General features: G+C 38.6%; 1 protein-coding gene across 3 annotated transcripts in view; it reads left to right on the forward strand.

The window, feature by feature from the left end:
* rfx3 (regulatory factor X, 3 (influences HLA class II expression)) overlaps positions 1 to 22,683 on the forward strand; it is a 45,431-nt gene extending 22,748 nt beyond the window's left edge. For 2 of the 3 annotated variants that reach the window (XM_051686051.1, XM_051686052.1), the window contains exons 4-17: positions 2,303 to 2,558; positions 5,337 to 5,411; positions 8,780 to 8,961; positions 9,077 to 9,196; positions 13,066 to 13,190; positions 13,270 to 13,382; positions 13,481 to 13,596; positions 13,680 to 13,834; positions 14,073 to 14,170; positions 14,340 to 14,489; positions 14,594 to 14,802; positions 15,953 to 16,106; positions 16,225 to 16,267; positions 16,686 to 22,683. In XM_051686051.1, coding sequence (XP_051542011.1) covers positions 2,303 to 2,558; positions 5,337 to 5,411; positions 8,780 to 8,961; positions 9,077 to 9,196; positions 13,066 to 13,190; positions 13,270 to 13,382; positions 13,481 to 13,596; positions 13,680 to 13,834; positions 14,073 to 14,170; positions 14,340 to 14,489; positions 14,594 to 14,802; positions 15,953 to 16,106; positions 16,225 to 16,267; positions 16,686 to 16,963 — 2,074 coding nt within the window. In that variant the 3' untranslated portion in view covers positions 16,964 to 22,683. The remainder of the gene's footprint in view (positions 1 to 2,302; positions 2,559 to 5,336; positions 5,412 to 8,779; positions 8,962 to 9,076; positions 9,197 to 13,065; positions 13,191 to 13,269; positions 13,383 to 13,480; positions 13,597 to 13,679; positions 13,835 to 14,072; positions 14,171 to 14,339; positions 14,490 to 14,593; positions 14,803 to 15,952; positions 16,107 to 16,224; positions 16,268 to 16,685) is intronic. The other variant, XM_051686053.1, reaches the window with a different exon arrangement.

Genomic DNA, 22,683 nt, shown 5'->3' on the forward strand with positions numbered 1-22,683 from the left:
CTTCTAACTGGCCTTCCCAAAAAGACCATTAGACACCTGCAGCTCATTCAGATGCCACTTCCAGGATTTTCATCCAAACCAAAAGATCTTATCATATTACTCCAGTCCTCAGGTCTTTACCCTGGCTTCCAGTTACATTTAGAATTGATTTTAAAGTAAAATTACTCATTTATAAATCACTCAACAGCCTAGGACCTAAATACCTTTCAGATATGCTTGTTGAATATAAACCTAACAGACCTCTCAGATAATTAGGATCAAGTCAGTTAGACATACAGAGGGTTCACTCAAAACAAAGTGAGACAGCATTTAGCTATTATGCCACCCACAGCTGGAACCAGCTTCCAGAAGAGATTAGATGTGCCCCAACAGTAGCCACATATAAATCCAGACTGAAAACACATCTGTTTAGCTGTACATTTTCTGACTGAGTTAGAAAATGCTGCACTTATTGATTTCACTGAATCATTTTGCTTTTGTCTTTCTTTAATTTTAATGATTCTATTTTATTATTTTTATATAATTTTTTCTCAGTGTGTGTGTAAACAATTTTTGGTTATCCTCTGTTTAATCAGGGAAGGTTAACAACAGTTATGGATGGTGTTAACAATTTAACATTCTTTTTCTTCTTATTCATTTTAATCATTTGACATTTTTTCACATTTATTTTATTACTTTTTTATTATTATTTAATGTTCTTAATTGGTTTTTATTTTTTTATGTATCTAGTATTTTCTTTCAGATGTATATGTAAAACACTTTGAATTGCCATTGTGTATGAAATGTGCTATATAAATAAACTTGCCTTGCCTAACAAAAATATTTAACATAGTGTCCAAAAACGTCTCCAAACAAATAAAACATAATAATGGTACATAAGAACTAATTACACATGCAAACACAACAATGACTAAAGGTTTGCATAGCATGCAGACATGATTTTAGTAATGAGATTTCACAGAATGACTTTCAATCTGTGTCATTTGAGTCATCATTGAGTCTGTGTCATGTATTTGGCGCCATCTCCTGGTGGCCATATGTAACATTGCGCTTCATGTGGATTATCTAATGATCTATGCATCTGATTATCTTGTGTGTGGACTCGTTTGAAAGATAATTACCTCCTCTAAATAGTGGTATGTGATACGTTATGTTCTGTTTATATATCGTGAAGTTATACGTGAAAATGCGGCATACAAGCAACACCAACATAATTGTCAAAGACATATAATTATCTATTACTCACTATATTTTTGTCTGTGAGTAAAACAAATAGGCTGGTTGTATTCTACTCTTTGAGAGCTTTCCAACAACATATGATACATGGATATTATATGAGTTTGATGCTTTTACTGATTGTAATAATATGTACAGTGCAATTTTTATTTTATTTTTATAAATGATCAAGACGGAACACTTCTGATTTGTCTGCAAATTTCAAAGCACTTGTTCAGTTTTGGTCATAATGTCTACATGCATTGGAAAGTAGAGCTTTTAAGCTTTCAAACGACACCTGTTTTGTGTTAGTCAAGACTGTAGTTATTCATATTTTGATGATTATTTGGCCCATCCGAGCTTAAAGGGTTAAGAACTCTAAAACAGGTGTATTTGTCTAGTGTCAAGCCTGCCTTTGGTACAGGACTCGTCCAGCCCTCTACAGTCTCTCTGTCATGTCACTGAAACGTGTGGACTCTAAACATGTGGCCCCTGACGGCCTCAAGCATCAGTAAAAGAGGGAATTGTGTTCAGTCACCTGAAAATGACCACAAGTATTGATGAGCATCCGCAGTAAGAGGGCCGAGTGTGGTCCGTGATCATGTGCTTTTTACCGAAGAAGCCCAAGAAACGGTGACGTACAACAGAAAAGCACTTTCAGAAATTCAGCTGTCCCCCCACATGGGTCAGCTGAAACTCTCCTAAGTGCTTCTGCCTGTTTAACAACATTTGGCTCATTCATATTTAGAAATTCACTCAGCTAGAAGTCAAGATCTTATAAATTGGCTATTATAAATAAAATGTCATCAAGCTGAAAGGAGAAAGCATATATCAGAATGGCAATCAAAAGCAATGTTCTCTATGAAATAGTTATGCTTTGGTGATTTCTGTATCCATGGAAACAGCACTCTCACCTGAAGTTGAAAGGATGCAAACCCATCAAGACATGACTTATGTTAAGTCAATTAAAGAAAAGTGCGTGTGCTGATATAATTTAAAAAATGCCAGAAATAATTTTAGAAAAACAAACAAAAAAAAAAAAACACATTTAGCAGCCGAATCTCATGTGCTTTTGTTTTATTGGCAGAAGGGCATATTCGTACACAGAACCGCAGCTGTACAACCAGAACAGCGGTGGGAACTACTTCGATACACAAGGCAGTTCGGCTCAAGTGAGCACTGTGGTGACGACTCACAGTATGGCGAACAACGGCAATGGTGGTCTGGCCATGGGACTGTCTGGAGGCCAAATCATCAGCAGCTCAGGAGCTTATCTGATTGGAGGAAACTCAATGGATGGCTCCGTATCTCACACTCAGACCACTAGAGCCTCCCCCGCCACGGTGAGCTCCAATAACAGATACCCACATCACTCCCGATGCATCAGATCTCACGGGTCACACATGAATGTTAAACATCAAGATACACAAACATACTGTGCTTAATCTTATGGTCAAACAGTCTGAGACCACATTGAAAATCTGGAATTCATAATCTAATTTATAACTTCATATATAAATATTAATAATCAGTGGTTTTCTTCATGTCAGCTCCAGTGCATGCTGTCTAGTGATGTCCGATTTGTGAATTATTCTTTTGAATAGATTCATTTTAATGACTCGATACAAACGATTCTCTAACTGTATCACTCGACGGTAAAATATAATTTTTTAGTAAAACTGTTAAATGGGATATTGTTTACAATATTGGAAATAATTTAATTTTATTAATAATTAGCATTCATATTAGGGCTGGGTATTGACCCTTTGCTAAGCTCCGCCCCCTCGCGTAAGGATCGCTCGCTCTGACAAGCTCTGCAGAACTCCCCATAGGAATGAAACGTGTTTTACATTTTTACATTCTGATAAAATCCCACTCAAAACTACTTAAACACACACTAATCCCACAGGCTCTCATTGGATAATAGCAAACGAGTAATGGCAGCCCGGCAACAGTTGCTAAGACAGGATTGGTTAGAAACACTTTTAAGGCAAGGCTTAGCGAAGGGTCAGTTGATACAGATTTCCCGATTCGATTCTGATTTACAAGCTCTCGATTTGATTCTGATTTCGATTCATATGGGTATTTCAGTTATAATGTCTATTTTGCTAACATATGAAAGAAATTCTCTCTCGGCTAATGCTGTTAATTATACAAGGGACCTTCTAACTAGGTACCACACAAAAATATTAATTTTACTAATTATATTTTATTAGTTTTTCATCATTTGTCATATTTTGGCTTATTTAAATGAACAAATCAATGTATTTAATCAATAAATATGATATATTATTTTTTGTTACATGTTTATTGTTTAATCACATAATTCGTACTATTTTCAAGTATTTACATTGATTTGTTGAACGCATGTTAAAAACCGGTACTGTCTCTTTAAGAAAACCGGCATTTCTGTAAACAGTGTCTGTAAATTAGTGCATGTTAACGAGACTCGAACAGCTTTATCTCATCTGTGCCATGCATGATTAGAATTAAATGTTTCTTTTTTGTTGTTTTTGATCAACAACTGACTGTAAAGAACAGAAAGGATATTAAGGCTACATCCACTTTAATCCGGATTCATTTGAAAATGGCGTTTTTGAAACGCTCTCCATCCACACAGCCGTTTTCAAGCATTTTCCAAAAGTTGCTCATCCACACTAAAACGGATAAAAACTCTTTAATTCCCTTACTGTGCATGCGAAAAAAATTGCCATTCCATGTACGGGCTGAAACGCAATTGTCCTTGTGTTTCGTCGCAATTCCAAGTAAACTATGCATCGCCTATGAAGGAATACATTGTGAAGATTGTACAAAGTGACATTTATCTTTAACAACACTCTCAAAGTGAATAACAGGCACAATAATGCCGCTCACTGTGTGCCGCCATCTTGATTGTTTTGGGTTGAATGGATCACATGACTGCGTCACACGTCATTGTTTTTCAGATATCTCCGTCTTCCCCCGTCCACACTACGGCGACATCGTTTTCAAATGTATCCACTTGGGAGAGCGTTTTCCAAAAAGCTCCATTTTTGCTGTCAAAAACAACGTCTCAGTGTGGACGAAAGGCCAAAATGTAGAGAAAAAGATGCTTTTTCAAACGAAAACGTATTAGTGTGTATGTGGCCTCAGAGAGACATTATTTAATGAAATCGTTTGTGTGGATCTCATTTTTGGACACACATTATACGGAACAACTTTTCCTCTCAACACACAGTAAAAGGATCTCGCTGCTGTACACTTCACGACTAAACTACACAATTACTGCCTAGTGAAATCTAAACATTCACTAGCCAGTTGTCAAATATATACATTTTTAGTTGCATAGCGTGAAATTTGGCTGCAAATGCAAGTGATTTCCTCTCATTGTAGTCGAGGGTTGTGCATAGAGTAAAAGCTCAATCTTGGGATTTAAGATTATTTGTGATGCATCGGAAAATCAATGTTTAAATCCACAGCTAATTCTTCTTAATATTGGGAACACAGTTGATGTTCTTAATAATCTTCTTGGAAAAATAACACTGATGCAATCTATATCCAAATAGTGAAAAAATAGTGATAAACAGCAATTTTACTTCAAAATGAAACACAAAATGCCACTGTGAGACTCTGTTGTGTATCGTTTTTCTTTTTTACCAGCTTTGTCATTAAAGCAAAAGAGACAAAACAAATACAAATACTATATTTTTCAAATAAACTTTTCACTCAAATTCTTATGCTGCTAAAGTAATTTGTATTAAATTAGAAAACTGAAGAAAACTAAATTCACTAGTGGTCTCAGACATTTGGATTCACTCTTATTATGAATGTAATGTTGCTGGAGGAAAATTTCCTTGATGACTTCAGACCTCTGGTGGTGGGGTTTGGTAATGCCCAACACCATATTCCTCTGTTCTGTTTGAAAGTTAAAAACAGAAATCCAGAGAACAGTAATTGTGGATGAGTGTGTGCTGTGCTGTGCTGTGTCGTAGTATGTGATTTTGGGTGGCTGGGATGCTTTTGTGGGGTGATTCTCTGCTGCTTATCTTCAGTACGGCTCTGTCGCTACAGTCTTCATTTGATTTGTTTTCCCTCCCTTTTTGTTTTGTTGTCCTTTATTCTTTTGCTCTTTGGTCTATCAGATTGAAATGGCGATTGAGACGCTCCAAAAGTCTGAAGGTTTATCCAGTCAGAGAAGTTCGCTGCTCAACAGCCATGTAAGTTGTAACCATGACAACCACGCACAGCTTTGCTTTGCTCGTCTCCTAGCTATCTACTTTGGTACTTTGCGTTTTTTTGTCTCTACAGGTATCAGTCTCTTTCTCTATCTCTCCTCCTTGCTCTGTGTTTCTTTCTAGATAAATGGAGCTATGCATGATTCTCCTCTTATGGTTTTACATGCCGTTTATCGATTCTTCTGTGTACTGAGTAAAGCTTTCAGTGTGTTAACTAACTGGTGCATTACACATAAAAAAAAAAAAACTGAGTAAATATTATTCCTTGTGCTCATTTAGTGAAAAACATGGCTCTAATATAGGATGGGACAATATGGTTATCTCACAATTTGGTTCAATATGGGACATGAGGTTCACGATTAGATATAATCTTGATTCAATATAATAACACTTAAATTACAAAATATTACTGAAACTTTTTTATTTTTTGAAATAAAAAAGTAATAATAATTTCTCATTAAAATACATTTCTTTAATACACAATATAAACGCTCAAAGTTGAAATAATAAGAGTTTCTCTGTAAGAAAAGATCATAAACAAATAAGCTTTTAAAAATAGTGAGCTACATTCAGTCTGATCAGGTGCAGAACAAGCAACAGAACTGAACAAAACCTGTCCTGAAAGAAGTATGTGAAAGTGAATATTTATATTTTAATAATTTGTTTGTCATCATTATTATCATCACATTTTAACTTTGTAAAAATTATATTAATTAACATTATAACATGAAATTGTTTGAAATAATGTGTATAGTTTACAAGTAATAACATTGAGTTTACATTCATTTGTATAAGAAACACTTAAAAGGGTTACTGTCACTTTAAGAGTTCAACGAGCGGCTCACAGTGTTCCGGTTAAGCGAACATCAACGAGAATCTCTCGTTTCTTTAGCACATCCATACTGTGTGAGATTAAAATGAATATTTATTTTTACTTAATTACCTGACTGTAAAGAACAGAACAGATATTATGACACATTATTCAATGAATGTGGAGTCGCCTCATGTTTGATGGACACACATTACACGGAGGAAATGATCTGTTTTAAAGCACTGTCTCGAGCACTTTTCATCAAAACAAGGTGATTTTCCAGGTATTCCTGATCTTACATTTCTATAAGCTAAATTCAAGCACTTCAAGGACCTTGTGAACCCTGTAAACTGTGTAGATAAAAGCGCAGTAGGGGTCAAATCAAGTGATAGAGAGATTATGATGTTTGACGGGTCATTTCATTTATGATCACATGGACTGAAAACAATGTTGCAAATATTGAGATATGCCACGGTATGGTTCATCATTTTTGTGTTCGTGTTATATCGAAATTCTATATATTGTCCCATCCCAACTTGATTGTGTTTAACTAGCTATTTACTGCATTTGAATTCTTGCATTAAACATTTCAAGTCTACATTTTAAGCCATTTCCGAGTAAATACATAAAAAACTATATTAGGGATGCACCGATATGAACATTTCTGGCCAGTACCGACACTGATTTGAACAAACTAGAGGCCAATAACGATATTTTGCCACTTACCTTATTTTGTCATCGGTTCACTGTTTTGCTTAGGAAATATGCTCTGTTGAACACAATTTTAAAAGTCACAATGAAAGGTAAGTACAAGATAAAAAAATTAAAAAATTACGATTGTGGTGAAAAAAGGCTATTTTGCACTTCAACATTTTTTTGCAGTTCTAAACAGTAAAACTCACAGTTAAAATAATAATAGAACATTACAAATTCATATTATGCATATTCCACATGCTTTTTCGGATTTAATTTTGTTTTTTATGTTGGCATTTCTTTATATTACACACAGCAAAAAAAAAACATTTATAAATTTAATACAAAGCAATACATTTATGTAATTATAAAAAATAAATAAAAAAATACACATTTCAAATCAAAAGTTTTTTTGAACCCTTTAAGCGCTGAAGGTGTTTTTAAAGATTTCCTGTTTCAGTGGCATACCCAAAATTAAAGGCCTATTACTCAAAGTAAATAAATAAGAAAACGAGGGTCAAGTGTTTGGTATCATTGTAAAGAAAATGTTTAAAAAATGTTAATAATATAGATTGATACATTCTGAGACTCTCAGCCTTAGAAACTGCTGAAAAATCACAAAAAACTGAGCCAAAATGTTATTATATATCTCTGGGTGTAAATAAGTTGGCTCCAAAAACCTGCATTTATTTTGTTCCCAATCATGTCAACTGTATCAGACAAAAATGCTGTATTGATACGACAAAGCAATCAAAGGTTACAACATTACAAAAATAATTTATCATAGTGTCCAAAAACATCTCCAAACAAATAAAACATAATAATTGTACATAAGAACTAATTACACATGCAAACACAACAATAACTAAAGGTTTGCATAGCATGCAGACATGATTTTAGTAATGAGATTTCACAGAATGAGTTTCATTCTGTGTCATTTGAGTCATCATTGAGTCTGTGTCATGTATTTGGCGCCATCTCCTGGTGGCCATATGTAACATTGTGCTTCATGTGGATTATCTAATGATCTATACATCTGATTATCTTGCGTGTGGACTCATTTGAAAGATAATCGGCTAATAAAATATTTGATGTTTTGTTTATTTTTCGTGAAGTTATAAGCGGATGCACAACATATAAGCAATACCAATATAATTGTCAAAGACATATAATTAGCTATTACTTACTATATTTTTGTCTGTGAGTAAAACAAATAGGCTGGTTGTATTCTACTCTTTGAGAGCTTTCCAACGACATATGACACATGACTATTTGATCAGTTTGATGTTTTTATTGATTGCAATAATTTGTACAGTGCAATTTTTTTTTTATAAATGATCAAAATGATACACTTCTGATTTATCTGCGAATTTCAAAGCACTTGTTCAGTTTTGGTCATAATGTCTACATGCATTGGAAAGCAGAGCTTCTAATCTTTCAAACGACACCTATTTTGTGTTGATCAAGACTGTAGTTATTCATATTTTGACGATTGATTTTTTCTCACAGGCCCAAAAATTGGCTGATAAATATCGGTGCATCCCTAAATGAGATATTTATTGAATATTTTCAAATGGATCAAATATTACGATTTTTTAAGATTTCTTTTAAAGCCCAGCACTATGTGCAATAGCTTTTACTAGATGTACTCATTTGCTGGAGGTAGAAAACTATTTAATGGACGAGAATCATCTTTTAAATGAGAATTATGGAAATCATTTGGGTCTCTGACTGCTTGGCACTAGAAAAAACAGGTGCTTGCAGATTAATCTGGGTTTTAAAGGTCCAGTACGTTCAACATCAGCATCTGGAGTGACTGATACAGATATCTCTGTGCTCTCCACAGCTTCAGTGGCTGCTGGATAATTACGAGACAGCAGAGGGCGTGAGTCTGCCCCGCTCCACACTCTACAGTCACTACCTGCGCCACTGTCAGGAGCAGAAACTGGACCCTGTCAATGCTGCGTCTTTCGGGAAACTCATCCGCTCCATCTTCATGGGGCTGCGCACCCGCCGCTTGGGCACCCGGTAAAATCACCTCCAAAAGCCTATCATTGACACATGCCCACTTCTTTTCTCTCCTCTCCAAAGCAGCTGTACTGCATTAATTCACAGTAATATCATTCTCCTCCTTGAATTTCAGAGGGAACTCCAAGTACCACTATTACGGGATCCGTGTGAAGCCGGACTCTCCTCTGAACCGGTTACAGGAGGACATGCAGTACATGGCACTGAGACAGCAGCCCATCCAACAGAAGCAGAGGTAATCTCATCTCTATCCTTGACCACGACAACCATAACTATAGCCAATAAAATAATATAAAAAACCCAGAGCAGTGTTTGATCAGTGATCTATAGCTCTGTTACAAAATGTAGTGAGCTGTCGAAATATAGACAGCATATTAAGGCCTTTCCAAAAGAAAGGCAAGAACTTTATGCTGGTTTTTATGATATCTTGTGCCAGTTATAAAGACAGAATTGCATGTGTCGTTCATGGATAAGACAATTTCAGAATGCATTGCAGCAAGTTTGGTAAAAAAATTAATAAATACAAAATAGCGGATGAGTCAAGATAAATGCTGGTTTCGAAATATTATTGTATTTCAGTCAATACCTAAAAAGTATCATTTAAAATAATTCAGTCTAGATGATATTAACTATTTTACCAAATATTTGTGTGTGCAATTTATTTGTGCTTTTATTAGTGTTGCATCACATGTTTAGCAACATGCTAACATCAAGTTCAGGGCTGGCTAAAAATGTTGGGCCTCGTTCATGAAACACAAGCAGAACTAATTTGTGTGTAAATCATTCGTAAAGCCGTTCTGATGTAAATGCTCGGAAGTTTTGCTCCCGACCACGTGTAAATCGTGCGTAAGACATCCGAACATTTTGTGTTCTTTCAGGCGAACTGCCATGACTGTATTTTGATAAAAGTGAAATTAAATAAGTAATGAAAAAATGTATTCATAATTAAATGAGTGAAATTAAGCTAAAAAAAAAAAAAAACACATAAATTAGTAAAAAGAAAAAAATGGCAGAAAAAAACCTTTTGATTTTTTCCCAACTCTGCTTATTGTTTTTCCAGCAGAATTGCTTGACATGGGGTGAAAAGTTCATGGAAAGATGCAGTTTGCATTTGATTTTCTTTCTCTTTTTTATTTTTTATGAAAAAAATGAATGCCCTCTAACGTGACTGCATGGTTGGGCAGTTGTTTTTTTTAAATGAGCTCTATAATTTAGGTTTCATAATTTAATAGGTATCATTAAATCGCGTTCAGTTGATTAATGTACTGTCAATGCTAATGCTGTTAAACCCATAAATAAACACATTGCAGGCAGGTTCGTACATAATACAATGGGGAAAACATTTAAAAAGCCCACACATTGTCATATAGCTTACAAATCTGTAATATCTTACAGTTTCGGTCAACGATCTTCAAGCATTCTGTTAATTTCTCTGAAGATTCTTCCAATTGTAAGTATATCACTGTTACTGTTATCATGATTTACCCGAGGAGTTTCACAAATGATGCTGGTGATGCGCTGTGAACTGAACCAGAGAAGGTTAATGGTGGTGGATATCCTCCTTCCATTTTTTACACTCATGTCAAACCATTTTTATTGACTTCTTGAACTTTTCATTCACAAAAGAGCCTCCGATGAAAGCAAAAATATGCGATGACTGTAAGTCCTCACTTTCTTTGAGATGCTGTTGTGTTTGCTAAATGAATTTTATGATGTGAATGCACTTCATTCATAAAAAACTATTTCATTACTGTTCCACATAGATGTTAACGCCATTTACTAGCGAGTCTGGTGGCTTATATGCCATTTTCATGGATGTAGAGTATGATAATTGTGAATGAACGTGCACAATTTACGAATGTTTGGAATGCACTAACATACACATGTTTTACTAACAAATCTGGGGAGTTTGAAGTGTTTGTGAATCTGGTGGAAAGTTTTCGGGAAGGTCCATTTTACGAGCAAATTACTCCGAATTTACTCATATATTTACAAAAGTTTCATAAATAAGACCCAATTTGTTTATTTTAGTCTGTGTGGCAATGCTCTACAAAGAGAGTAAATTTTGCACCAAATTTCGCACTATGCTACAACTAAAAATGTCTGTGATTCGCCACTGGCTGATAAATGTTGACATTTCACTCAGCAGTGATGGAGTAGTATAGTGACGAAGAAGTTATTAGCACAGAGATCCTTTCACTACGTGCTGAGAGTAAAAGTTTGTTTCCAAAGACGAGATCCACACAATCCATTTGTCTTTGGATAATGTGTCTTTTAATATAATTTCTGTTCTTTATAATCAGTTGTTGATCAAAAACAACACCGGTAAAGTAGCTGTTACTCTCATTAATATGCGCTCAACCAGTGCTGAGTGACTCCAGCCAGGTCTCCTAAGCAACCAAATTGGCCCGGTTGCTAGGGAGGGTAGAGTCACATGGGGTAACCTCCTCGTGGTCGCTATAATATGGTTCTCGCTCTCAGTGGGGCGCGTGGTGAGTTGTGTGTGGATGCCGCGGTGGATGGCGTGAAGCCTCCACACGCGCTATATCTCCGCGGTAACACGCTCAACAAGCCACGTGATAAGATGCACAGATTGACGGTCTCAGACGTGGAGGCAACTGAGATTCGTCCTCTGCCACCCGGATTGAGGCGAGATACTACTCCACCATGAGGACTTGGAGCGCATTGGGAATTGGGCATTCCAAATAGAAAAAGGAAAAAAATAAATACAAATAAAAAAAATGCGCTCAACCAAAACAATTCTGCGAAACGCTCGCTGAATTATATGTACAATATATGCAATTCCAATACATCATATTTACAGTATTGATGGTATACATGGAATTTGTGCATTTAAAAAAAAATAAAAAATAAAAAATGTGACCAAAATGATGAAAATTAATGATAAAATAAAAATTGTAAAATGTATATATATTTCGTAATGTACCAAGTTAGAAGGTCCCCTGTATAATTAACAGCACTATCTGAAAGAGAATGTCTTTCATATTCAAGCAAAAATGGACATTGGTAACACTTTACAAGAAGGTTCGATTTGTTAACATCAGTTAATGCACCATGAACTAACATGAACTAACAATGAACAACTGTATTTTTATTAACCAACATTAACAAAGATTAATGCATAATTGTGATGAGGAGGAGGGTGCGGCCGGCGCTGAATCAGCTGATCAGCGGGAGAGCGAGATAAAGGGGAGCCGGAGGCGCCAGTTCAAGAGAGAGTGAGACGCACGTGGCCGTGCTGCATGTGTGTCTGTGTCCTTATGTTTTATGTTGTTTTTAGTTCGTTTATATAATTAAAGTATATGTTGACTGTTCAGCCGGTTCCCGCCTGCTCCTTGCCCATCCTTTACCTGTTACAGTGGTGCCGAAACCTGGGAGGGAGGAGGGATGCGCTGTTGTGGAGACCTTGCCGCTGCCATCCGCCAGGGGAGCAGCCACGGCCATCTGTCTGGGGTCGGAGGGGTCGCTGCTGGCCGCCGAGAGCCGGAGGAACCGCTGCCATCCGCCAAGAAGGGGAGGAGCGGTTCCATCCGCCAGGGGTCAGAGGGCTCGCTGCCATCCGCCAGGGGAGGAGCGAGCTGTCATCCGCCAGAAAGCGGAGGAGCAGTTGAGGACTGGGCAACAGTGTGTCTGAGAGCCGGCAAGCAAACCGGCGCCTCCGGCTCCCCTTTATCTCGCTCCCCCACTGATCAGCTGATTAAGCGCCGGCTGTGCACCATCACGGCCCGGCCACGCCCTCCTCCTTGTCACAATAATGTAAAAAAAGATATTGTTAATGGATTGTTCATGATTCCGAATGCATTAACTAATGTTAATGAATCGAACCTTATTTTAAAGTGTTACATGGACATTATAACTGAAATATACCCAAAAGAATCAGAATTCCAATTGAAATCAGGATTGAATCGGGAGTTTGTGAATCAAATTCAATTAGGAAATCTGTATAAAAACCCAGCCTGCTTATGTATAGAGTTCCAAATCAAGTCACTTATAAGGTTTATTTTCTGTTTGGATGCTGCCTATGTAGACAGCAAGCTCACTAAGTCTTGAAACAAAGCTTATCTCTCACTGTACCTTTTCTAGATTCAAGCCGGTGCACAAGGTGGACGGTGTTTCAGGGGAGAACTTCTCCAGTGGTGGTCAGCACACGCCCAACGCTGCAGAGCAGACGTTCATCGCTCAAAGCCAGCACCATCAGCAGTTCCTGGGTAAACATGAAGCATATTCGCTGAAAACTCGTTCATGTTGTAGCTGTGCCTTTCTGAACTGTCCTAAATGCCCCATCAGATGCCTCTAGAGCTCTGCCAGAGTTTGTTGAACTTGACCTCGGAGAGTCTGTGGAAGGTGTCGGCCCAGAGGACGTTAAAGCCCTTCAGACGCTGTACAGAGAACACTGCGAGGTCAGTTGCTCAGTACGACGGTTATGGTGCAATTCACTACGCATTGGTGCTTATTGAATTAAAGTTTAAAGGTGTTGTATCACTGTTGTCACCTGCAGGCCATTTTAGACGTGGTGGTAAACCTTCAGTTCAATCTAATTGAGAACTTGTGGCAGACTTTCTGGCGCTATTCTCCCTCCAACTCTGTAGAGGGCGTCACCATCACAGAAAACAGGTATGTTACCCGGCCCCTTTAGTGCTTCAGCAAATCAGCAACTTGAATAAACTGATGACTACATTGCAATTATTTGTGTGCAGCGGAATAAGTGAGATCGAGGGCCGTCTACCGCGGGCCAGACTGGTTCTGCTCTGCCGAAATGAGGTGGTGCTGAAGTGGATGAACACCTGTGATCATCTGATGTATCAGGCCCTCGTGGAGATCCTCATCCCTGACGTTCTGAGACCAATTCCTAGTGAGTTTTTTTCTCTGTTGTCTCAGCCTCAAGACGACTGATGCATATGACAAGAGCTTTCTCAAAATCACCACAGTCCAATTCCTGCTATTGTTAGTGCTTCAGATGAAGAACTAGTCACTAGACTTCATCCCAATAGTCGAAAAACCATCTCTCTCATGGTACCTCTTGTGGAATTCTCCAGATATTGCTTGTCCTATATTCTGTATGAATCTAAATCACCATCTGCGTTCACCAGGTGCCTTGACTCAAGCCATTCGAAATTTTGCCAAAAGCCTTGAGGGCTGGCTCACCAACGCCATGAGCAGCATTCCCCAGAGGATGATCCAGACCAAGGTTAGTATGTAGAATGCCGGTTTATTTGCATTACAATCTAGATGATTCAGTGAACATTTTGAAGTTAAACTGAATGCATGCGGTGGAATTTACTACCACCAGTTGTCCTGTAGTCATGATATCTGTTAGTCACAGCGGAAATCCTAATATTCCGAGTTTACTTGTGCAGGTTTCCGCTGTTAGTGCCTTTGCTCAGACCCTCCGCAGATACACGTCTCTGAATCATCTGGCGCAAGCAGCTCGTGCAGTCCTGCAGAACACCTCCCAGATCAACCAGATGCTCAGCGATCTCAACCGCGTTGACTTCGCCAATGTGCAGGTAGGTCACAGGCTCCTTGGTTCAATAGTTTTCAGAGTTTTGAATATGTACACTTTCATGTTTATTGAGAAGAACCATGCACTCACTTTGGTAATGACATACAGGAGCAGGCCTCGTGGGTGTGTCAGTGTGAGGAGGGGGTAGTCCAACGTCTCGAGCAAGATTTCAAGGCCACCCTCCAGCAGCAGAGCTCGTTGGAACAGTGGGCAGCTTGGCTGGACAACGTGGTCTCTCAAGTTCTCAAACCATATGAGGATAAACCCAGCCTCCCCAAAGCTGCACGCCAGTTCCTTCTCAAGTGGTCTTTCTACAGGCAAGTTTTTGCACCTGGTTCACTTCTCACATTGTATTATTTGGCACTGCACTGTCATCAATTCGGGTTCCATTGTGAGCACTAGTGGTGGCCTTTTACCACAATAGTTAGGGTAATGACTCCATTTTTGGTGCCTTTTCCTCTTTTCGAACTCAGCTTTGTTTCTTTGGTTTAACCATCAAAACTCAACATGCACAGAACAGCACTTGCGTCTCTGTTGAAGAATACATTGCAAGATGTGCGAAGCATTCGTGCCGAAGGCAGTTTCTACCGAGAGGAGCAACAATAGCCATTTCCACTGTCGGGCCAAATGAGGGCGTGCTAGTGCGTGCCAGGGCTAGTTGCATTCCCACTGTCACTTCCGGAGCGTCATCGTGCCTCCTCTGGTCTTTCTCAGGGCCAATGGCCTTTGGCCCGGCGATTACCCTTGGGCCAAACAAGGCTAACTGGGGATTGAGGTTACAGGTTTTCGGGAAAAAGTAACAAATTGCGGAAACAGTACAAATCCGTTAATACGCACACTGGACAAAGCAGTGCCCAAAGAAAGAACTTTCCATGGTTCGAGATCATGGACGGTGTGCTGGGATTTCGTCCCACTGTTAGTGGAGAGACTACTCGGGACACCGTGGCAGTTACAGTCGGTGAGTTGTCAACGCTAACTTATCTTGTTAGCTAGCTAATGTTTACAAACGATATAAATTCGATATTCTAGATAACTAGTGAAGACTTCAAAATGTATGTCTATTCTCCGTTGTGAAGTCAAGGAACCAAACACTGCGGGGCTATTGGCCCGATGGTGGGAATGCAGATCGATTTTGGTCTTGAGGTCCGCGGCTATTGGCCCCGGCTGCCCAGTTGATAGCCCTGGCTCGCACTGGCCTGATAGTGGAAAAGCAGCTAATGAGGAATGCATTAATAGGCAAAATTATCCATCATCAATGTGGTTCACTTGTGAAAATTAGGCAAACCGTACTGGAGTCCAACATGACCAAACCTCAGGGCAAGCGGACTCTGGTGCGGTTCCTAGCTGTGAGTTTAGAGCTGCTTCCAAAGAAACTCTGACATCAAGCAGACAGTCCTCACCAATATCATAAATCAAAAAGTGCAGAGTGCAAAATGTTTAAGTACTTTTTACTTGCGTGTTTTGCAGCTCTATGGTCATCAGAGATTTGACCCTTCGGAGCGCTGCAAGTTTTGGCTCTTTCCACTTGATCCGGCTGCTGTATGATGAGTATATGTTCTACCTGGTGGAACATCGTGTTGCCCAGGCAACGGGAGAGACGGCCATTGGAGTTATGGGAGAGGTAAGGACTACGTCTCTCAGCGGTGGTGTTTGTGAAGCTCAGCATGAGCCGTAATACGTTGTGAAGTCAAGTCTTTCTCTCTAATTGGTGTTTCTTTATGCTGTTCCATCTACTGCAGTTTCAGGACCTGAATACCATGTCACCTGCCAACATTGACAAAGGTAAGGCGGCCAAAGCTTAGACTGCAAGCTGAGACCTTATTGCACCCTGTGTTACATAATTATAGTCCACACTAACAAGTTTAGCCAGACAAGCAGGGACTCTGTGATTTTGTTGCTTTCTTTTGAGAGATGTTTCTGGAAAATCCATTACTGTACAAACACTGTTCATAAGGCAAAAACACAATTTCTGCTATATGTCGTACTGCATCCAGTTAGCTTGTTCACTTGATTTTAAGCATGTACTCAGATTTTAAATTCAACGTGAAGTCAAGATTTACTTAGATCCACTGGTTTACTCAATTCCCCTGTTTTCCCCTAGTTGAATATCATTTCACTTGGAAGCACGTCACATTACAGACATAAAATGGGTTGCAAATGCCATTTTCAGTCTAACGAAATTTGTTCCTTTGTATGTTAGATGAGGTGAGCGAGATGGACAGTGATCTGGATGAGGAAATGGAAGAGTCAGATGAGCCCCTTGCCAAGCGGGAGAAGGCAGAGATGGAGGTGATCCAGGTGCTGCAGGTTGGAGCGATGGAGGACGGCAGCAGTGCGGTGGTGGGAGTGGTTCAGCCCAGTATGCTCGGCTCTTTGCCCCAAACTACTGGCAATCACACCGAGCTCATCCTCAGCTCGACCGGAACCAGCACCATCCGCCACTGTGGCAGCGTGGGAAACACGTACGCCTCGGTGTGAACATCTGAGGCCGTCAGCTTCTCTCTTTTCCTCTCTTTACGCTTTGTCTCTCACTACTATCTCACTGTTTGTCTGCAAGACATCCCTTCTTATCTTCCATGACGATAGCACCGTGGTTTACGTCACAGAAACAGGATGTTAATGCATAGCTGCTTTCTGTTCCAGCCCTTCGGTGGGGCTGCGGGCAAAGTTCTGATGAACTGATCCAAGTAAATCAAATTTAGGATGTGATGAGATGTTGATTGTAAAGTTGAACGCCCTGATGTTTATAGGAAACTTTTTTTGGATGACCCAGAACTCAAATCCAAGCCACTAGTTCCACAAGGAAAACTTACACATTGATTCTGGAAAATACCATTTGCCTAGTCAATATACTGTATATCACGTCTCTGTTTTATTGTACAATTGTACTGGTCATTATTTACATTTATGTTTAGAATATGTAATAGGCCAAATGTTGCTTGCTGTTGAACTATTTGCTGTTTGGTTAGGGAGTGGAAAGTCTCGCTGAATAACTGTGCTGCTATAATCGAAGCAAGCTAGACAACCGTACTGAACATAATGAGCTTGCCTTTTCACCTTCTGTACTTCTGCGGTCTGAGTATCTCAAATTGCCTTCTGTTGGTAGATTAAGTTGTTTGGCAGTTTGAAGAGGATTTTTTTTTTGTCATTGTACATATGCAAACTGTGTTTGTGCATGTACAAACTGCGTTGTGGGACTTTTTATTTTTTAGAATTAGACCAAAAACACAGGAGTGAGAGACAACTGGTTGTCCTGGGCCATTTCGAAGCTTCGTTGCCTCTCACACCTGTACGATATTGCAGAACAGAGCGAATTTCAGGGATTTTTTGTACCTCGGGTTCATCTTAGTGCCTTAAGCCAAACAACAGCTTTTCATTTCGTCTGGACTGGTGATGTAAGGAGGTCGTTCTGCTTGTACTGAAAACCACACCGCCAGAGAATATTCATAGTCCCGCATAGACATCTAGCTCCGGATTTATCGCAGTGGACATGTGGCTGGATTTGTGGTCTGACTTTAGCGTTTGTTAATGCCTGAGCACTCGCATTAAAATTCAGGATCGTGGTTTCGCGTCTGTTGCTCGATTACTGCTCCCTATCCACCATCAAGGCCTGTTCTGTCCTTCGCCTCTTCGGTTAGGCGAAGGCCGTGTGTATATGTATGTTTGTGAGTACGCGAGAGCTTGAAATTGGCCGAGGTGTTTGTCGTTTGATTGTTACGTGTGTACCTTGTCACCCTACCTCACACCGGCACTGCCGGTCTTTGACACAAAAATTCCCGATGTCTGGAATTGTGTTTTGTTTTTTGCTGGCCCTGATCACGTTCTCATCTTGTCATATGACTTTAGTTTTCATTTAAATGTACAATGGCTGCAACCACAAAAGTGGGTATTTGTATATTTACGGATTAAAAGGAATATTCTGGGTTCAATACAAGTTCAATCGACAGCAGTCTTGGCATAATGTTGATTACTAAAAAAATTCATTTTCTTTAAAAACAAAATTAAACTAAAATCTGTTACAGTGACACACTTACAGTGGAAGGTCAATGGGGTCAATCTGTAAACATTAAAATACTCACTGTTTCAAAAGTATAGACACAAGACATAAACAATATGTGTGTTAACATGATTTTAGTGTGATAAAATCACTTAATAACTGCATCTGTGGAAAGATATAGACAGTTATACAATTTCATTGCCGTGATAAAGCTGTAAACCCTAAAATGACGGTAAAAGCGACAATCTAAACAGCTTTACAGCTCAAATAATACTTGAGTTTTAACAGAAGAATTAATGTAAGTGGGCGATGAGGAGGGCGTGGCCTGGCCATAAGGATGGACGCCTGCCGCTGAATTACACCAATTAGCTGGGAGAGGGATAAAGAGGAGCCAGAGATGCCAGTTAAAGAGAGAGAGAGAGAGAGAGAGAGATGCATGCAGCCGACGAACGTGTGCATTCTGCGTTGGGCTGGGAAGGACAACAGTGTGAGCGACACATGGAGCTGTGTGTGTGTGCCGGCGAGTATGTGCTGAAAAGCAGTTTCATCTTGTGTCCAAGTGAAACTGTGTCTTATTAAAATATTTCATGAACTGTTCACCCGGCTCCCGCTTCCTCATTCGTAGGGAAGGCAGAGATCTGCCACAAAGTGCTTTTACAAATTATAAGCTTCACATTTCTGCCTTTAACCTTGTGCAACCCCGCGTCCACATGTGTGGACATTTTATTTTGGCTTTGCTATACGCAACGCATAATTTAAATGAGTAAAAACCGACTGCATACTGTTCACAAGACTCTAGACTGTCATTTAAGAGTTAAACTTCTGCCGCTCTGAGTCACGTGACACAACAACATGACACTGATTAACTTGAAGCACTCCTACGGATGCAGCGCCAACAAAAGTGCCTCTGGTAAAAAATATCTGTACGTTTTCTTTATTGAAACCTGTTTGGGTATAAAGAGGAGAGTCTCTAGTTTCATTTGATATGCCGCTTTAAAAAATCTGTTCATTTTTCGTGCGTCAGCGCGCTGATAAACATGTGTACACATATGTGGACACTGGCACCGCATTTCCTCAAAAGTAGAAAAAACTTTATTTTTAATAACTTTCAACTCTAACACATCTGTGGGTCATTTCGCTTCATTTTAATATACATTTTGTTTTATGTTGTTATCACTGTACAATACGGTTCTATTCATTAACATTAGTAAATGCATTCCTATATTTACTGTACATTATCACATTGAGAATAAATGGATTCATCCAAAAGCTGGAAAATGTTGCTTTCAGAGACTTTATATGGAGTTAGGATGAAAATAAGGTGCATTTCAAACTGTTCTGAGACCAGTGCAGACAGACAGCACACTGGAGGTTAAGTCATTCACTAAATAGGGAGCAAGGGAGCATCCTATATCTCTCTATGCAGTTAAGTGCATTCACTCCTAAAATCTGATCAAAAGTTCAGTTTCAGGCTGCAGATGATGTTTGGATCACTCAACATGTTTGACAGACATGTGACAATGATAATCAGTACATAGATTCAGAATTTATAATGTATCATTTTATTTTAACATGATTGACAGTGATTGGATGATGCTGGACATTACTTTGAATCTGAATTAATTATGATCATTTCTGATGTAATGTCTGTAACGTCTAAAAACATGAATAATCAACACTCCTGGAAACATCATAAACTATTTGACTTTCTATAGCTTGGTATTATTTAACATTTCACAACTTAGTCCCGCTGTCCACATATGAGGACATCAATTATTAGGAAAACTATTCAGTCTAGAAAGTTTTTTTTGTTTTTTTTTTTTGTTTTGTTTTTGCTTGTTTATTTGGTGCTACTAGTTACAATTCAAAAAGGGAAATAGAAAATGCACACAGCAGTCACACAGCAGTCTCATGAGGTTACAGTAAACCCTCCAAAAATTGGCCTGCATTTTGCTTTTTTAAAAGAAAAGGAGGGTCGAGTCGAAATGAACTTTTGAGGTAATCAGTATTATGCCACAAATGCTGTCGATTGAGCTTCACTAGTATTGAACTCGGAATATTCCTTTAAATAACTATATACAGTCAGGGGTGGAGATTCATTTGGTAATAGATAGGTTGTTTGTTTTGCTTTAATTACTGTGAAACGGAGATGAGGATGTTCAATAGCATCCATTATTATATGGAGAAAGTTGGTTATTTGTTTTCACTCTGGTAGGAGGTGCTGACCACCTTATGGACCTTTTTTGTGGTACTTGACCCATTATTGACTGCTCTCTTATTATGGAAAACACTGGAAAATTGTAGTTGGAAACTGGATTACATTATTACTACTAACATTTTTTGTTTGTTTTCCAATGACTACGTGCACAGGGGCTGTTTGATGTGTTTTATTCATCTTTTTTATTGAAAATGTATAATTAATCATCATTTTAATGTGAGGGAAATTGAGAGATGAACCTGTCCATTGTAATCTCTGTTGATGATTTTGAAATAATAATAGGGATATATAATTTTATAAGGAAAATACATCGTGATCATTGCTGTTCTGTTGAAGAGATTGTCCGGAGATTTCCAAGTTACTGTACTGATAATCATGATGGCGCTGATTATATTTAAGTATGGAATCTGTGGGATGTACTGGAACATGTTTTTAACAGTAATGACCAGTTACTAAAGATGTCCTACTGCTGAAGAATTGCAAGATTATGTGATTGACCTGTAATCGTTTTGTTACTTCCACCTAAAGAAAAAAAAAAGAAAGAAAAGAAAGAAAAAAAAAGAAAAAAAGAGTTGACTGTTTTAGTTCAGGTGGTTTTGCTACAGAAGAACTTGTTTATTTTTTCTTCTCTTTCTTTGTCTTTTCGTGCCTGGACTACAGACAGCTCTTCTCTATTGGACAGTTTGATAGATGTCTTGATCACGTGTGATGTCACTACTCAAAGTGCTTTTGGTCTTGCATGCCTTTTCTTGTGCTGCTAGAATTTCATTTTTCTTTTGGACAACGTGCCAAGAAGTATAGAAAAGTTCAGTGCGCTAATTTCCAACCATATGCCTGTTTCTACTCAAACTTTGCCAAAATACTGTTAAAAATGCATCTTTTCATTTGACAAGCCTTGCTCAATCATGTGAGGACACCTGTAGTTTTTTTGTTGACACTAAATTTGGCTCGGCTATTTTTAAATTGAACCATCGCAACCTTACTCTGGATATCAATGCAAGCTTTTTTAGGAAAAGAAACTTGCCCTTCTACTGATATCAACATATCAACCCCTAAGACTGCAGAGGAGCGTGAAGGCAGCTTCACTGACAAAAGACTTCAGTGCCTTTGATTTCACTACGACCTCCAGAACCAGAACAAGCCAACGGACAGACGGAGCTTCAGAGTCTCCTAAAGCCGCCACACTCACCTATGACACATATGCACAGACCCGTTTAAAGGCACCCAAACTTCAAACTGCTGATGAAGTGATGACATGAACAGAACTGTATTGGGATTTCGCCAATAAAAGCACTGCACTATCATTGTCATCATGATTTATTTCCGTTCTATTGTACGTAGAGTGACATGCTTGGTTTTTATGTTGTCTTTCATTTTTTGGGGTTGCTTTTGGAATATTTTAAGTGCCATTTGACGGTTTACGTAGTGAGTCGTGGCCTGCTGTAGCGCGTTCAAATGCAAGCACAAGCATCGTGGTACTCTTGAGAAAAACTCTCAGAACTGAAGTCCTAGATGTAAATATTGAGATAAAATGGAAGGATATTTATTTAAAGTCCCTTACTTTAAGCAGTTTAATGAGATATGTTTGAAAGTGTAAATTGTGATGATTTCTTTCTTTTTTCCCCCATATCTCTTTATCGTTTTGGATGATGTACCTTTACATATACAGTACATATGTATTTTTTTTCCCTCTTTTTGTGTGTTGTTCCAATTTACCTCTTAGTAAATTATATCCTCTGAAAATTGGTAAAAGCTAACTAATAAGTGTAGAGTGATTTGTATTGTGTATTTTACATGAAGGATAACAAAACCGGGGAACTTTTATATTTATAAGATTATATATTAACATTTAGTGTGTCAACATGAGGAAAATATAGAAATTATCCAGGACACATGTAGTTTGTTTTTTCTGAATATTTCAGACTTGAGCTCAGGCTAGCTTATTAGTGTTGTTTTCTTAAATTTGTGGCTTGTCTTTCAATT

This window comes from Myxocyprinus asiaticus, chromosome 43, assembly GCF_019703515.2.
Source record: "Myxocyprinus asiaticus isolate MX2 ecotype Aquarium Trade chromosome 43, UBuf_Myxa_2, whole genome shotgun sequence".
Classification (NCBI taxonomy): domain Eukaryota; kingdom Metazoa; phylum Chordata; class Actinopteri; order Cypriniformes; family Catostomidae; genus Myxocyprinus; species Myxocyprinus asiaticus.